Source organism: Perca flavescens, chromosome 12 (genome assembly GCF_004354835.1).
Source record: "Perca flavescens isolate YP-PL-M2 chromosome 12, PFLA_1.0, whole genome shotgun sequence".
In the NCBI taxonomy this organism is placed as follows: Eukaryota; Metazoa; Chordata; class Actinopteri; order Perciformes; family Percidae; genus Perca; species Perca flavescens.
Window position 1 is genome coordinate 26,996,426 of NC_041342.1, and position 19,003 is coordinate 27,015,428.

Consider the following 19,003-nt stretch of genomic DNA (forward strand, 5'->3'; position numbering starts at 1 on the left):
AAAAGTTTGAAGTTCATCCAACAGTGATTTCTTACATTTCAGCTCAAGGGTGTTACTGGGCCAATATATATATCTCTATAGATATAGAGATATATATAGTCAAACCCGCAAACGTGGTGTGAAAAGCGATCAGAAATTAGATTTACCAACTTTCTTGGCAAGATTTCTCACACACACACACACACACACACACACACACACACACACACACACACACACACACACACACACACACACACACACACACACACACACACACACACACACACACACACACACACACACACACACACACACACACACACACACACACACACACACACACACACACACACACACACACACACACACACACACACACACACACACAGGGATAAGAGATGTGCCACTGGCAAGATGCTCCTGTGATGTAATCAGCAGCAGTGCAAGAAGAAAAATCTTGTCAGTAAGAAAAGAGCCTTACTTCAAGGAAGCAATGTTGTTGCCTGGTGGTTTTAATCAAATATGAGGTGCGGTTATCAATATGTAATCTTGTGTGGGGCTCTATATGCCTTTTGGTAGCATGTCAGGGTTACAAAAGGCCCCTTATCACTAGGGTTGGGTACCTTTTGCATCTGAGCCAATAGTAGTCCCGATACCTGAAATTTGGTTCCAGGTACCCAGCAGTACTTTTTTTCAGTACTTTCCCTCTGTAATTACTGTAAAATTTATTTATTTTTAAAACATCCAATGGGATGGTTTTAATAATCCTCGCTTCCTACAATATCTGTGCATAGCAACTACAGTTTGGTATGGTTAGGGGATAATTGTGCTTGGTATGACAAAACAAAATATGGTGAATTAGGAAACTAGAATACTTGTTAAGGCTATGGAAAGCTCTCGTGGTTACAGTTAATAAGAAGGTAAACACTGATAGCAAACTCCAGTCTCCTGCATGTAACTAAAAGTGACCAGCGATAGGGGCTAACATTTTTAAGCACAGGCCCCGTGGGATTTACATTTTTGGTGGCTCACTAAACTTGTAAAACAATACAGAAAGTGCAATTTAACGCAACTTAACACAGCCTTGCTTAACTGTGACACTTCAACACTTCTAAAATATAGTTGTACTGTGTCCATCTAGTCTCGGTTCATGAAAGAGTACAACTTGAATTCAGAAGGTGTATGGTTGTATTTTTCGGTTTGTGTAAGATGCAAGATATGTGTAATGCTTTGACATTTTGGGAGTTTATTTTGTTAGCTAAAGAGCTAAGGGAGCTAAGCGAAGTTGCCGCTCTCCCACAATGCATCCTGGTACATGTGCAGCTGCCATGGCTTTGCAAAGCAGGACAATTTGCTTTCTCAGCCAATATAGCCCACACTGCGGAATTTATTTCTTCAATAGTCTACATATACCATCAGTACTGATTGGACAGCCACAATAAAAAAAAGGTGGCAGATTGTCCCCTTTAACACTTAACATGAAAAATGTCTTCCTGAAATGTAGAAACTTCCAGAAAATACCCAGAGCAGCGCTCTTCCAATCTGTCTCTCTCTTTTGAAACTTTTTAAAATCAGAACACTTAAACTCTTTTGTCAGCCATTTCTCCAAACTGTAAGCAGAAATCCGTGGCTTTGATGACAAACGACAGAGGATCGGCTGCAGAGCCGCGGTGACTGTCAGGGGCGACCATTTCCCCTTCGGTGTTCTCTGTTGCGCTATATCCGTCTGAACATACAGCAACGTGGATGCACAGACACCCATTCAAAAGAGAGATGTGACGCGCGTGCTGCAAATAGCAGAGGCAGTGTCATTATATGGCTGCTTGCGAAGGATGCGAACGGGTCAAGCCCCCATGCTGCCCCTTAAACCTTCACCAATGGATTCCCTCGTCCCAGCTGTGCTCACGCTCTGCCTGGAGACAAATGCCTGTCATTCATTCACTTGTTGGGTCCTCTTAGATTTTTGTTCTTTGCTCTCCGTTTTTTTATCCTCTACAATTTCATTGTATTTCTTTCCATCTGTCTTACTTTCTACTATCTCCCCCCCCACCCTCTTTGTCTGTCTTCTCGCTTTTGCGCCATCATCTCTCAAGCTCCATGTTAGGGGAAATCTGCTTAGCAGCCTTGAGCATACTTGCTTTCCAATTAAATCAAGATGTATTTGCCTTTCAAAAGCCTCCCTTTCCTCACTCTCTTTCTCCCATCGGAATAATTGATGGAGGTCTCTGGCCTCATGATGAATGGCTCCCAAGTCCGGAGATGAATAGGAAGATGAATGATTTCACCCCTGTGAGGGCGCGAGAGAGGGCTGGAACAGGGAGTGCTGACACTGTGACAAATACACTGACCGTGGCAACCGAACCTGGCCGAATCAGCAAGGGACGGAGGGGTGGCATGCGCTCACCGCGGCTCAACAGACGCTCCTCTTGCCACCGCCGCCTCTGCACGTCTGTCTACACCACGCGCAATTACCTGAGCCTCGCAATTAACTGCAGGCGCAGCGATAACGCTGACGGCCTTGCCAGCAGACGAGTGGAAGTGGCGGCGAGCCAGCTAGCCAGGGCAGGAGAGCACTGCGTTGGACGGCTGTGTGTGTGTGCACTCAGTGGAAATGTGGAGGCCAAGAGAACAGGTGCAGTAAGGTGAGAAGATGCCCCAGGTGACTGTGTGGAAGGTGCCACCACTTTTCCGGCCAAGATTTCTAAGCTGAAACAAGTTTTTCCCTCTGCCTTCACATAACGCGCTGTCACACATAAATTCAATGAGTGTATGACGGGCCATCTGTTTTAAGAGGGCCAATAAGTAAGATTTTTACTGCCCTGTATAACATAATGACCATAATACATCCACATAGGGGGTGAATTGATTGATCAGTACCAATGACTCAATGAATATGTTGCCAGCTGGCTTTCAAACACTTTACGGGCTGAACACTTGCTCCCTCACAGTTCAGTTAAGATGAAAAGGTTTAATGAAAAGTCAAAAAAAAAAAAAAAACAGTAACGTTATCTTCTTCCTGAAAATAGGCAGGGACATACTGCAGCTAGAAATCTGACAACCCAAGTAAGAACATTTCTGCCTGCTCCATTTAATCTGTTCAGGCATCTTCGTAGAATTTATTGGGCGTCCTGAAAACTGTGGCCCTCTAGATTCAACACCACCTTCCAACCACTCTGGAGCTTCATTTATTTTAAATCTCTAATTACCCAGCTGTCATCTTTGCAATTGCTCCACTTTCAGAACAACCATAACTCATTGACCTAAAAACTTGTGCACATACCTTTGGGTATCTGGAGTACCTACCAACCCACAAACTGAAATTAAGACAACCCAGTCAGTTTTTTTTGTGGGCTGCCTAGATCAACAAGCTAGGATTCAACAAGCCATTCAGATTTGGCTCCCATTCCAATGTCACATGCAGGCTCATTAGAATATAGCACGCCCCATCTGAGTATCTCCACCCACGGCTTGAGATCTACCTACTGCAAAGGTGCTCCACATTTTTCTCTCAAGCCAATCAGAGCAGACTGGGCTTTTTGGGAGGGGGACTTGAAGAGAAAGGAGTGTTTCAGAATACAGGTATATTCAGACAGACAAAATGAGAAAGGTAATGTGTTTTTTTTCTGAAAATGAGCATGATATGTCTCCTTCAATATTTATTTAAATGGGAATAAACGAGAAGCCTAAAGCAGTGGTTCCGAGTTCTGCACCAGGAGACCCGTGTTCAGTATTCACCTGGTACAGTTCATCATTCTGTGGGTCGAGCACGGAAAGATGAAAAATAAGCAAGACTAGGATTCCTAATAGGAACAAGGTCGGGAATCACTGACTCAAAATCTGTATTAACGGATTTTTGGCCACATTAGCATTCAGTTGGAGTCTGGTTTCTGTCCTCCTAATGAATGAAAGTCTTCACTCTGCTCCGTTTTGCTCACACAGAGTGGACAAAATAATAGCAAAAATATATATATAAATCAATACTCATTTGTAAAGCTTATGTTCCCTTTGAGGCTTGGCTTCAGCCTGTGTTGGAGAGGAACAAGTTGTGATTACTTTTACTGTGATCACTGTTTTTTCAACAGTTTGCCAACTGCCATTGTGAGCTTTAAAATAATAATGTGACACGTTTGTGAGGATTCCTTTGTAACTGCAATTTAGGGACTATAAATCCAATATCCCTCCCCCTGTGAAGGCTGGTACACTTGTGAGTGGTATTGAATAAGACTATCCGTGTGTGCCAGCTATAATAGAGATCGGACAATCATCATTTCACGTCAAAAAGTTTTTTTGGCCAGCACAAAGCAAGTCTCAGGAACAAAACAGGACACATGGTTTATGCGGCAGTCACACTGAAAAGTTATGCAATGTGGCAAAGGGAAATGTTTTTTAAAAGCACGACATTGTGTCAAACAGAGAAAAAAATGCAGCTGAAAAGATTACCAGTGATAAAATGGCTCAACAACACAGACTGAAGGACACTAAGCAGACAATGAAAAGGTATGTAGGGCTATTGTACCTGACTGCATTAGGTTATGAGCCGTTTCCGTTATTTTGTTTACCCTCGTATAAAAATAAGTGTATGGCAAGAATATGAACTTTACTATGAAACACATTTGTTATGCCTGAAGCACCGCTGAGTGCACTGAGTGAATGCTTGTCAGCTTTCATGAGGCATTGATATGATACTTATTCCTGACAAGGCGGTAAGACACTGTCAGTTTATTGAGGAACATCTTAAATATAAAAAGAGCTTCTGGGTGGGTCCTTCTTTCCTCATGCCATTCAACGCCGTAGGCATAATACTGTTGGGAAGACATTATCAGAAATTGAATCTTTTATTTGCCTACAAAAGTGTTAGACACATTGGATCTAAATTCATTATTTTGCTGCAGCTGTCGCCGAGCCCTTCAAAAGTCTTCAACCAGCAATTGTGGCATGATGGAAAAGTCTTGCCACACATTTGTCCAAGAAGAATTGTTCATGGAAAACGATATTCAATTTAAGAACGGTTATTCATTACTGTGACAAAATTATTTGATTCAACATCCAGTTAGGGACTTTTTCCCGCCGTTTGCTTCTGCATCTCACAGTCTGGATTGAGCCACTGAGGTTGTGGTGGGTCTCGTGACAACCACCGAGTTACCCCAACGAAAAACAATCTGGAAACTCCGTCAACAGAGGACGACTGTGAGATGTAGTCAAAAGCTCCAGAAAAGCTCCTTGAGTAAAGAATATTTTGTCAAGCAACAGCTGATCCGTTTTAGGTTTATGTTCACCACTAATCAATGGAATAAAATAAAAAAAATAAAGTCTACAGCTTCAACACATGGAATATTTCACATATTGTTGTAAATTCAGTGTATGATTTGATTTAATTGCTTGCTATTATAAAAATAATGGATGTTAAGGGGCGCCCGGATAACTCATTTGGTAGAGCTGGCGCCCATATATAGAGGTTTACTCCTCGACACAGTGGGCCCAGGTTTGACTCTGCGGGACTTTGCTGCATTTCATCCCCCCCTCTCATTTTTTTTATTTTTTTAAAATAATGGACGTTTAGGGAAATTAAAATAAAGAACAATTTGGGTGGCTGTTTAGAATGGTCACCTTTGAACGCAATACAAAGCCTTTCAGAAATTCAGGTGATTGAGTTCTGCAATATCAGTTGTGTCAGCCTCAAGTTTATGAGGTCTTATTTTTGTAGTTCTTCATTTTAAAATGCATTTAGAGAAGTTCTATTTCTTTAGACAGCAGAGATTGTAGCTTACAGACGAGAGTCAGGGTGGATATGATAATGAGGGGATAAGTAATTACATTACTTAGTACTTGCACTGCCGATCTAGAAACATTCTTGGCTATAGTATTTTTAAATTGCTGGTTAACTCAAAGTTTTCCACTTCTAATAGCAAGTGCTGTACTATTCAGTTATCTTCAAATATGGGAGCTGCAAAGACATGCTTCACACAGAAGGTAGTCTCGCTTTGCCAGACCTTCCTCCACGGCGCTGCGGAGGAAGCTAGTGGAACACAGCCTGGTCCAGGTGGGACATCAGGACCTCAGCTCTCTATATGCTGCATTGTCACATCTTTCCACATCCCTTTTCTATGGAACGTCATATCGCCGTGTCCATGCACCTTCTAGCATCAGCCATTAGTTCCCTTCTAGCATTGGTTGGCAACAGAGGGAAAACTGCACCAATGTGCCCTGGAGTACACTGTGTGCTTCTGCGGCGCCCTGCTGGATGCTTTGAAATCATCTCTCAATTCACGATATTACTCTTCAATAAAAAGCCCACAGCTGCTGCAGCAAAGGCCCAACGCACACGCACGAGAGAAGTGCTGCTGCGTGGACCTCTGTTCTGGGCCGTGTGCACTGAGAGACCAGAGGCGATGTAGGGATAAAAAGGTTTGAGCTGTGCACAGAGAATGGGGGACAGGGGCTCAGGGACGTGACAGCAGAAGTTCCATTTAGATTAGACGGTTTTAATATCCTCTGAAATTTCCAATAAACAGCAGTTGGAAGCGCTGACGCTCCGTTGTCATTTGACTGTCCATCACCTAGGCAGTAACCTTGAATGATATGGTTCTGAATTGCTGCCCTGACTGGCCTTGTATCTCTGCTGTTGTATCAACAACAAGCGATAAACCCATCTTGCAATCTGCTGCTTTCCACACTGTAAGGCAATTGAGAGGCAGTTACACAGGTGCCTGGGATAAGCTGTGCCAGCAGGCTGCCTGAATGTAGCATTTCCAGAAAATATGCTGAAATACTGTATAATTATTAATTCTGCACTCTCTATTGTAGTGCTCTCTTACCGCACTCCAAACATCAAGAACAAGGTTATTACTTATGCAGGCAGAGGAAGATATCCTCTCCCTTACAGATGCCGGCTCTTTATAAAAGTCCTGCATGTTCTACAACTTAAATGGCAGCTCTGAGAAATAATAACAGAAATATTATATTCAGCTTCTGTCAAAATGGAGTGGTTCTTTATGGAGTCCGCCCCCCCACTATCCAACTAGTCAATCAGACACGTATGTCGGAGATTGCACTGCATCATTTCAAACACTTAGAGCCTAACACTATAAAACTAAGCTAAACAAAGTGAGGTCAAACTCTGTAGATTATGAGGCGTCCAGATGGATGGATACAAATATTTGGCCTTCTGGAATTGCTTCATATACTGTTTAGCAAGCCAAGGTTTCTTCTTCTTCTCTTTTACTGCCTGTCTCTGTTTTGTGGCAGCTGTTTCGTGCAGAACGGCTGTATGCTGTTTAAGCATTGCTGCCATGTGCTGCACTGGTAATGAAGAGAACAGCAAGAAGGTTTCTGATGCCACCGACTAATGAATCCCAACAGCGGTGGAACAAACCCCCCACCCCCACACACTACATAGTTTAAAAAAAAAAAAAAAAAAAAAAAACGCTGAGGAGTGTGAGCTCCCTGTTATTTGCACTGTGAGAGACAGCAGCCGGAAAATGGCTTTGGAGTATAATTTTGCACATAGATGATGTTAAAGTGATGGTTCGGAGTAATTTCACCCTAGGGTCCTTTGCACCATGACCTCGAGCCAAACACCCCACCGGAAGCTTTTTTCACCTGGGTCTAACATTGGGAGAGTTAGCGTAGAGCAGCGTTAGCAGCTGAATATCTTATTAGCACAGGGGCTAATGGACCCACGTTTGTATTTCGTAAATGACCCCACTAATAATGCCCGAAATGATACCAAACTTCTACACTAGTACAAATAGGTTATGTACTCATAAAACGATGGATTAGAAAGTTTGTAAGTACACCAGAAGTTTATGAACACTTGCCTGCTCTCTGCTGCTGCTACCTGCAGTTAGACGAGTGCTTAGGGCCGTCTACAAATTACTACACCAAAAAGAGATACAACAAAAATATTTATTAATTTAATGATTAAATAAGGTAATGTCTCCAAACTTACCTCAGTTAGTACTTGTCTCCTGCTAGTTATACTACAGTACTTAGTTAAAAAAAAAAATTGTAGTAATTTGTAGTGTTGTAATTTGTAGACGGCCCTAAGCACTCGTCTTACTGCCGGCAGCAGCAACAACAGCAGAGAGCAGAAGCCAGCAGGCAAGTCTTCATAAACTTTTGGTGTACTTACAAACTTTCCAATCCATCGTTTTATGAGTACATAACCTATATGTACTACAGTAGACGTTTGGTATCATTTCGGGCATTATTAGTGGGGTCATTTAAGAGATACAAACGTGGGTCCATTAGCCCCTGCGCTAAGCTATTCAGCTGATAACTCTACTCTACGCTAACTCTCCCAATGTTAGACCCAGCTGAAAAAAGCTTCTGGGGGGGTGTTTGGCTCGAGGTCATGGTGCAAAGGACCCTAGGGTGAAATTACTCCGAACCATCAGTGTAAGAGGTAATTTTTAAATTATTGTTAATATAAAAAAGGTATGTATAAAGTAAAGAAAGGTACCATGTGATCAGAGGTCCTAGCGAGGCCACATCAACAAACATTTGTAAACACTCAGATGTGAGCCCTTTATGCAACAAAACCCTACAAGGCCAAGGAAGATTGTTTACTGAGTGGACCAATTAGGATATCTACACTGGGGCTAGGGCGTGCACGATATGAGGAAATAATTTATACTTTATTAATCCTGCAAGGGAAATTACATCATCATAGGCCTGAATTACACACCCATGCTCAGTACCTATACATGCACTAATGGAGAGATGTCAGAGTGAAGGGGCTGCACAGGCGCCTGGGAGGTGAACTGGCACCTCTCTAGCTACCAGTCCACCACCATACTTTGGTCCACATGGGGACTTGAACCAGCAACACTCTGGTTCCCAACCCAACTCCCTACTGACTGAGCTACTGCCACCCCCAATATGTGATACCGTTTTGGAATATCGTGATAACAATATTACTATTTAGGTATAGATATTGTACTGATATGGCAAAAATCATAATTATCTCATTATTCCAATTTAGTTGTATAACCAACAGACTCGAGCATTTATCTGTTGTGCGGACTTCACCTGTTTTGAACATGTTGCAACCTTTCGCAATGTGTTTATTGTGCAAGTTAATATTGTGATGAGGATTAAAAAAAAAAAAAAAAAAAAAAAAAACGATATATTGTGCAGCCCTAACTGGGGCCCATATGAATGAAGTTTGCATCACCGGGTAACTTTCCACTCTCACCCTAACCATGGCAAACTCCCCAAACATTATAAACGACAGCTAAAATGTCAGAATGTGGAAGCAAACACCTAGGGCTACTTGAACAGCATTCGATGTTGGTTATCAAGCCCTGAGAAGTTGACTTTTTTTTTTGTTTGGCTTTTGAGTAATGTGGATTTCCGACAGGCCAATGATGAAGTGCTATCGCACAACCGGGGGATAACAGAGTGAACTATGAAATATGTTTTCATACCTGTGAGGTACTCTGGGTCCGGAACAGGGTCAGACAGCTCCTCGTGGCACTGGACCTCCATTGGCACCGATGCCACCACCATGCCATCTGGGAGCTGCTGCTCGATGCCTCGGGCAAAGTTCTTCTGCCTGGTGTTAAGAGAGAGAGAGGAAAGTGGGAGGTCCCATTTAAAAAGGACAGAAGCACTCAGTCATCCAACATAGGGAGCAAGAAGGGAAGCAAAGACAAGAAAAAAAAAAAAAAAAAAAGGAGGCAAATAGGATGGATAAAAAGGAAACGAGGAACAATGATAAAAGGGAGGTAAAGGATGGAGGGAGGATGAGGGGGCTACATTTAACGCATGTGCTCGATCATTTGAGCTCTGTCAGTGTCCTTTAATTTTTTAATTGAGGTTAATAAAGCGGGGACAGAATCTTTTTTTGAGGGCAATGACAACAAATGTGCAGTGCACCTTACTTTAAAAAATAAGGTGCCTGTGTACAGCTCACAGCATGGTGTTTTACAGTCTATACACTAAGCCAATGATGGTTTACATGTACATGAACACTATAGATGCTATAAATAGACTAATGATTGTAAGGACAACTGCTCTGGCTTTGTTAGAGCACCTCAACAACATGACAATCAGTGAAATGACTCCAGTAATTTTCAACTAGTACATTTACATGAAACACCAATATTCCACTATTATTCCCATTATGACAATATTCTGAATTTGATACAGGTCACGTAAACAGCATATTCTGGTTGGATTTCCCGAATAAAGCCCTTTTCCGAATATAGCATTTTCCGATTAAGACGTGGGATATTCCGATATTATTCGTGTTTTAGAGGAATTGTATACATTCCTATATATACAGCACATTTGGAATATGCGTCTCAATCAGGGGTTTTACCACAGTTTACGGCTATAGCTGGTTAAAAGAATGAAAGATTGACGTTGTGGTGGCACGGTCCAACAAGTCCACCACCACTGGAAAACTTTGAAAAAATAAAATATTGTATTTTGCACGGCTACATGTAAACAGGAACATTAGTGGAATATTCACTTTCATTAGCCATGTAAATAGATAAGTTGGAATATCGTCTTTTTCCGAATAAGGGCAAAAACCTGAATATTATGTGCATGTAAACATAGATGGGTATAAAGACAGGGTGTGGTTACATCAATGGTCTACTGTTGGAATGGAAATCCGGCACTTCACAATGAGTGAGATTAATGAAAACAGAATGATGCTTTAGCACAAACTGCGATTTAGTAATGAGCCTACAAAAGGAGGTTCATGCATCTGCCTTCTGGATGCCAGACCACCAAAAACTATTTTTCAATTTGCAAAATGTTATAAATTGTACAGTAGCACATTCCTGCGTTGACACCCATTTAAAAAAATAATAATAATAAGAACGTTAATATCACCAAATAATTAAATTGATCGGCGTAAAGGCTAGATTTCAGCGCTGAAAATCCCATGAAAAGTGGGATGTTTGCTCCTGACAAAATGACCTGCTATAATGCAATTTAAACCTCATTCTCAAACATACCATCTTTATCAACCATGACAGCGATGCTGGTAATGTTTCCATGTTGTGAGTCTGTGCGCGTGTGATCATGAAAAAACATGGTTCTGTAGACACCTACTGTACTGTAGTTTGAACTTCCATAGAGGCATTTTTGAGTTTGCCAGGTGTTTGGAAATCTGCGGCAACATTGTGTCACCGCAACGCAGGATGCAAGACGCAGTTACGACACTGTATAGGTGTGTAGTTGGGATTAAAATGACGGCCAAGTTTGAAAATGGGTGTGGTCCGAGCAAAGGCGGCGAAAGTAGGGGGGTAGAAAGTAGAGAAGCTCCCTGACACTTTGCGCCCCCCGGTGTGATTTGGTGTAGCGGCTAGTTTGATCCAATCGCAAAATGGTCTGTAGTTTATAACATATTTGTAGATGAAATTATATGTTGATACTGACGACTTGCCTGCAGCATTTTGTTTTATGACAACACAGGAACATGTTTTCTCCGACAATATCAATCATTTCGGAATGACAACCTTTCTGAAATGATGCGTTGATGGACAAAAGGTAAAAGGACTCAAATTAAAATGATTGAAAAGCATGAATGAAGGCTGAAAGGACAGAGTAGATCAAAGATAGATAAATAGGTGTGCTTATCATCAGTGGCAGATTGTGAAGCAGTACGTTTTGGAACATTAGGGGAAAATCAATACACCGTTACAATTCTGCAAGACAGTATGCAGTGTATTAAAGAGACCATCTCATAAAGCATACCATTTATGATTATGTTGGTTCTACTGCAGCGTGACTCATCTTCAGTCTGAGAGACGTCCTCATTTGTCTGTTGCTGCGAGTGACTCTTACTTGAACTCACTTATTTCGTCCACTCCATCATTCTCTCAGTGCCAGTTCACAACAAGGTTCCACAAGAGAATAACTTAAATAAATCAGTAACTTAAGTCATTCAGGGGATCTCTGGACCAAAGCTGATGAGAAAGCCTTTCTTTAACTCCTGAAGGGATCCATAGTCCTGGGCTGCGGTCGAAAAGTCAAAAAAAATAACCTCCTAAGTCCTTTCCTAACCACTTTTCCTTAACCCCGATGGTTAACGGCATTAGGTCAAGGAAAGGTGTGAAAGAGAATTCAAAAGGAATTGCATACAACAGCGGTGCGAGGAGAATCAGACTCTCCTTACACTCAGCTGCGAAATACATGCGACGGCTGATGTTTTTGACGAGGGTCTGCTGATGAAACCCCTGTTCCGAAGGTGGACTACAGAGAGGCATCTGGATACTTCGCCCCATGAGCTGGTGGAAAATATTACTTCTTCACAATTTTATTTCCCCATGTTATTCTGCATTAAAATATGTTGTTTCATGTGAAGCACTCACTGCATGCCATTTATTCATTATAAAGCACTGAGCTGTAGGCTGTTTCTTGTATGAAAGGTGTTCAGTAAATAAAAGTTGATTACCATTATTGGTTGCTAACGCTCACCCTCCTTCCCACTCATTTTTATCCACATGAATCCTGATTAGGATTTTTGTATGGAAATAATTGATACATGTATGCAAGGTAAGCAGAATGCGTTAGACCTACTGAGATCTACTGTAGGCTACATATTCTATGTTATAAAAAGGGATAGATGGATGCGGGTGGGTGAGAGAAATACATTAATGACGACAACAGTCTCCAAACTGTAAACACAGTGGAGCTGTCCGCTATGCTGTGCGCATTTACGAACCAGGACAGCAGTCAACAGCGTAAATCCATTGACTATTTCAGAAGCAAAAAGTTGAGTTATGTTTTTGCTATCAAGTTTATAACTACAGTTTTTAGTTTTGCCGTTTAAATATTCCACGATATCAGCTACAGCGGCATTATACTGCGCTCATGGAAACATTAACAGTTACTGAAAGCAGCCTCTCTCATCACTACAGTAAATCTTTAAAGAAAACACTCATACATCACTACAATGAATCATTTAAAAGCAATAGCCTACAGAGACTGTGGAAAGCGTGAAAACAACTTATTAGGGTTGGTGTGGGTGGGGGATTTCAGGTAATCGATTGCCGTCAGAGCCGATCCGCGCATTCTCACATTATATTCCTACTTTCACACATGGTCAAAATTATGTAGTCATATCTGTAGTGACCTTAAATAAAACATATATATTGAAATAAGCCAGAGGACAAACCATTAACTTGTTTCAGACACTGCTCTGGGCTATAAATAAATAAACCGCTGTCCGGTGCCCTGTGTAACTTTTCTCTGCATTTAACCCATCCCTCAAGGGAGCAGTGGGCAGCCAATCACAGCGCCCGGGGACCAACTCCAGATCTGAGTCAGGGCACTGACTGGAGAACCTAGTACATGTTTTTGATGTACCCGGAGGAAACCCACGCAAACATGGGGAGAACATGCAAACTCCACACAGAAAAGCTCCGGAACGACCTGGATTTGAACCCAGAACCTTCTTGATGTGAGTCTACCATGCTGCCCCAAACATATTGTGATTATGAATGACGCAAGGACTTGTGGGACAGCATTATCTCCTTTCCTTTCGTAAAGGATGGTCCAGTGTATCCTATGCTAAAGGAGGTAACTAAGGAAGCACCTTTCCTTATCACTTAGACAATTCGAACGGATTTGAAAAAAGCTGATCTGGACATCCCTACAACCCATTGCCTGTTAATAAATCTCTCTCTTAGAACTCAAAGCTTCATTATGTTCACTAGCTAGTTGCGAACCTTGTCAGCTGCCATTTGGTGGTAGGACGTTAGCAGACAGTGTGCTTATCAGAAGTTTTCCACTGAAAACAGCTGCATCCTGCGACTGGAAACCGTGATAATGAAAGTGGTAAAAATAAAACAAAAGCGCTAAAGCTGAAGAATGTAAAAGATCTAAACGATAAGCCAAAAGACACTAAAAAAGCTCTGTATAGATCTGATGGGAATAATTCTCATTTTGATCTTCATATGAAAATATTGATAAGTGCAGCTCCAGGGGACAATCTTTGTTTAGTATATTGTGGGTCCTATTTGCATATATATGGGCATCATTCCCACCAGTACTACTCCCCAAAACAATTGCTGTCAGCACACCAACATAGTTTCAATGAAGACTGATAGGACTAAAAACAATGTTCCTAGCCAGATTATCTAAATCTCTTCAGAGGTGAAATAAAAAGTGGATGCACACAAAATGGTGATGATAAGCCCGCATTCACAGATCTCAACAATTATTGAATAATGGTATTGATAGGTCAGAATTATAAGTGCAAGACCCAGCTGGTGATAAACCAGAATGATCCTTGTGTTCCCCAGTATGCTCAGGTTTCCAACATGGCTGGTCTTTTTGTACCAAAGTATACCAATGGGAGAAGCAAAAAAATAAATAAAAAACACACACATGCCACGAGTTGAAACCTCTCTGGATGACTCATTTTACTCGCAAATTTAAAATGACCACTTTATGTATGCTGAGAATATTTCCTAACCATATCCGACACCAGCTTTTAAATTAAGTGAATATGATCTCAATAAGCCTTAATGGATGTTCTCCTCCGTTGCTGCCCCTTATGTCTATTGAAAAGAATAATCCGTGATAAAAGCCTTGCACCTTTAGAACATACTGTACATTGCAGTGGCTATTTAACAAGCACAAAAAAAAGGTTCTCATGGTTCACACATGATGACAGTTTTCCTGTTAATATACACCATGCATGATTTACTTTTAATTGATTCATGCTGTGTGTTCTGGGCCTGAGCTGTGAAAATAAAAAAATAAATAAAAAAGGATACATATATTTACAAATCACAAAGTATTGCTTTTGGGAAAGTCACCGCATCAGAACAACAGAAGCCAGTGGCAGGAGGAGAACCAGCGGGAGAGCAGTTGTATCAAATGCAGTCATTCAACTGACATTTTATTTGCATGGCCATGGTGTGGCCAGGGGTGGGAGGGTAATTAAAAGGAAATCAGGCTCGTAAAAACAATACGTTAGCCTGCCGGTGATGTGGAACAAAGCTGCTCATGTGGTTGGGTAGTAAGGGATGGCACTTCATGCATCGTGAGCCCCTGGGGCCAGAATCGTATAACTCTGTAGATTCACTACTAAAACTGTGTGTGTACACACAAAGACAACGATTATTTGTTAAATTTCTAAAAGCAGCCCCTATGCATGATTCTGTGTAATAAATCATGGTGGAACTGGGCGCACGTGCACAAGCCTAATTTCCACTCCCACTGGTAGCAAAAAAAAAATAAAATAAGGTTGCTGAAACAACCTTAAACATCTGTTTGCATATCGATACTTGTGCATGCTCAAAGAAGAAGAACCGCAAAGTACAATTTCACAAATCGGTTGGAATGGAATTTCACAGTTCCATCCGAACTGAGCTTTTCTGCGCCCTACGCACGGAAGTGCTAGGTGATCAGAATGCACCCAGTGTGTACACTGGTCTGTTCAACCGGGCATACACAATCGGCCTCATTCACCAATATCTTCCTAAGTTTTCTCTTAAATATGTTCTTAAGAAGGTTTCTAAGAAAAGTTTACGCCAGATTCATGACGTGTTCTTAAACAGCAAATTTGTTCGCACCTGTGTTCTTAGGATTGATGAATCCCACGTCTTCGTAACTGAAAGCGCGTGCCAGTTGTTCCTAATTAGCATAAAAAAAACGCCCCGCAAATTCCCATATAAGGACATGACACTTCCTGTGCACCTCCCGGGAGACAGGTTTTCGGAGATTGTCGGAGCTGCGGTGGAGGAAGTACTGAATCTCAGTACTTAAATAAAAGTACAAATAACAAGAGACATATTTACTTTAGTAAAAGTAGAAGGTGTCCACTACCACAAACAAGGCCTGGCTTTTTAAAAAAAGTTCCTATGCTAACCAGCATAAAACGGAAATGTGTTGTTAGAATTGGAATGCGGTTGGTTTTATTCATGGATGTATTTTAAGACAGTTTTATTTTCTTTAACCATGCAAGTAAGCAAATAAAGTGTGTGAAGCAGCGCAAATGGGGAGATGTGAAGAGTCCAGCCAAATAAATAAGATATGAACGCGTCTTATGCAGCCTGGCGGAGGAGTAAACGACGCTGTGGAGAGAAATAGATATAACAACTTTGATTTAAAAACGGGAATAATAAAAAAAAAAAAACGTTTTAAATTTTCACTTTTACCGGAGGCTGTATTACCGAGGGTCAGCGGCGCTGCGCCCGGGCTCTGCAGCACCGGAGCCGGCTTGGATCAGCGGTGCCCCATTTATACAGTATCTATGGCAACCAAACTTCACTGGTGAGACAAACGTGTGACGGTCAGTGAAGACGTTTTGGCAGGGGGGGAAACTGATCAGAAAATGTAACGGAACATTGTAGAAATGTAGTGGAGTAGAAAGTATAGATAATTGCTGCAAAATGTAACAAAGTAAAAGTCAAAAGTAGGCTATGCACTATTGAGTCTACTTAAGTAAAGTACAGATACGTGAAAAATTTACTTAAGTTAGGACAAATTTGTACTTTGTTACATTCTACCACTGCATTTTGGCACTATAAATAGCGATCAATCACCAAATAACGCAGGATTTAATCAGTTTAATGGCTGATGTAAATTGCACATAATATGATTTCTTTTTCAACAAATGATCAGAAATACATTACAGTACAATACTATCATTGTAAACAACTGTAGAATTAAATAAAATGCAGTAAGCAATCATTTGGAGCAAATTGTCATCACTCAAATGTGCGTAAGAGTGCTTTTCAGTGTTCGTAGATTTTGTTCTTAGCTAAGAACAAATCCAAGTTAAGAAAACATTAGTGAATGCCAGAATCTTTGTAAAAAGCTTGTAAGACGGGTTTAAGAACACATTTCTTCGTAAGAACGGTTGGTGAATGAGGCCCATTGTTAATACATCTGGCCTCGGGAGTGGAGTGTACAGGGTCACTGCTTGCTCTGTTAGTTGCTAGAGCAACAGACAAATGCTAGAATTATGAAAAACAAGGTTGGTTGGCATTTTTATTGACAATGGATTTTTCTGCTGAAAGCAATAATGCATGTTTTCAGCTTTCAGTTTACCAACCACACATTTGGAATGTATAAGTGAATCTCTCTCTTGCTCTCTTGTTTTGTTGAAGATTTGTTTCTCCCTCTTAGGTGCATGTAAAATATGGGCTGAGTTCCTATCGCTGCATTCATGTCTGATTATTTTCATAGTAATGTAACATGTTTGTTGGATGATGACATGTAACATTTAACAGCCATCTGCTGCTCCAAGTATGCAATAATTAATTATCTTAGAGTGAAATCTTTCTTAAAAGATTTAAAAGAACTTTGGTTAAACTTACCAAAATATTTTTTATTTCCTCTAGGAAGAGTGGTGGTGAAGCAGCCATCTGTTTTATAAATCACTAAATTATGACAAAACACAAGGACCACTTGATTAAAACAACCATTTGCCTTGTTTCAGTTTTCCTCTTGATAGTCTCGCATTGCCAGACTTTCCTCCACAGCGCCGCGGAGGAAGGTCTGGCTACTCCACACAGCATTCCGGAATAGGAGAAAAAATAAATAAATAAAACATGCTCCGGTGTATTTGATTTTCTTTAAATCAATCACAATTGTTATGGGCGGTGCCAGGTGCCGCACAGAGCACTGGTACCGCCGCAAAATAGCCTTGGGAAGGAACTTGTGTACGTTCACAAGTTGTTTTAGTCGTGTAACAGAAAACTCAGATTGGACAGATAGTCTAGCTAGCTGTCTGGATTTACCCTGCAGAGATCTGAGGAGCAGTTAACCATAGTCCCCAATTCCACCAGAGTTTAAAATTCCAGACACAAAGAAAGCGGAAGGTAACGGACATCCGGCCGAAAAGATGGACATACAGTGGAATTTCTGGCGGCATCGAAGCAATCCCGGAAGTGGAAGGACTATCCTCTTGAGGATACCCCTGACTGACTATGTGACTGGATAAACTCACAGCTTTCAAAAAAGAAACAATCAGGGCCACCAACAAACTGCTCCCACCCCACCCTCCCAGACACATCTCATATTTAACCAACTGAGTCAATGATGGTATTCCTCCTGAGGGGGAGTTTCAAAAAAAATTTGAAAAAAAGAAAAGAAGCCTGCAGAAAGTAGTTTGGGTGGAGGGGTTGTCAGGTGGGAGCATGGTCTTAATCATTGATCCAAAGCAGCCACCAGAATGAGAACAAAGGGCACTAAAATATTCATTAAAAGCTGCTCTGAGCTTGTCGTGTGAGAGAGGAATAGAGCGGAGTGTGGGGGGGGGGGGGGGGAGCAGTGTTAGGAGTAATGAGAGGAGGTTAGCTTTTAACATCTCATTACTGGAGTCCACTGGCTCCCACTGAGACAGGAAGATAGAGACCCCTGTCACTGAGCTCTGTAATATGAATCCAGATCATATCGGGGCCCGGTGCTCCAGAGATGTCACAGTGATCGGACCTCCTTCCTGGGCACAGACACTCCTATCTCATGTTGCTTTGTAACCAAATTCCTGTCACACCCCAGCAGTCTGCTGCCAATAACAATGACACGATTGGATTTTGCATTGTAGGAAATCAAACAAATAAGCCTTGCGTTTTATTTATTTTTTGAAATGGCAATAACAAGACTGCGTGTGAAGCAGGAGGGGGCGCTTCCTTGAAAGATGAACCATAGAGGGAGCTGGGTGGAAAGAACCAAAACAGCTGTGTGCGTGTGTGCGTGTGTGCGTGTGTGCGTGTGTGTCTCTCTCTCACGAGACATAGCTGGAAGGGCTTGGCTGCCCAGCAGACGGGGAATCCGCACACCGACCGTGCCCATGTGTGTGGGTGTAAAAGTGTGTTGGCATGCATTTGCGTGCATCTCATACAAGTGTGTGTGTGTGTGTGTGTGTGTGTGTGCATGTGTGTGTGTGTTGCTGCTGGGCGCCTGCTCATACCCCTTGCTGCTTTCCTTTTATTCTCCCTCTTTCGGTTGTTTCGCCAGACAGTCTAAATAGCAAAGCCTTGCAGAGACCACAGAGGAGATCCATTTTTTTCTCCCCATGCAGGTCCACCCCAAATAAATAAAACAT

The 19,003-nt window shown here is 41.7% G+C and overlaps 1 protein-coding gene across 4 annotated transcripts in view; it reads right to left on the reverse strand.

Annotated features, from left to right (window-relative positions):
- Positions 1–19,003, reverse strand: part of astn1 (astrotactin 1) — a 435,006-nt gene that overhangs the window by 208,820 nt on the left and 207,183 nt on the right. For all 4 annotated transcript variants that reach the window (XM_028593761.1, XM_028593760.1, XM_028593759.1 and 1 more), the window contains one exon: positions 9,411–9,538. In XM_028593761.1, the coding sequence (XP_028449562.1) occupies positions 9,411–9,538 (128 nt within the window). The remainder of the gene's footprint in view (positions 1–9,410; positions 9,539–19,003) is intronic.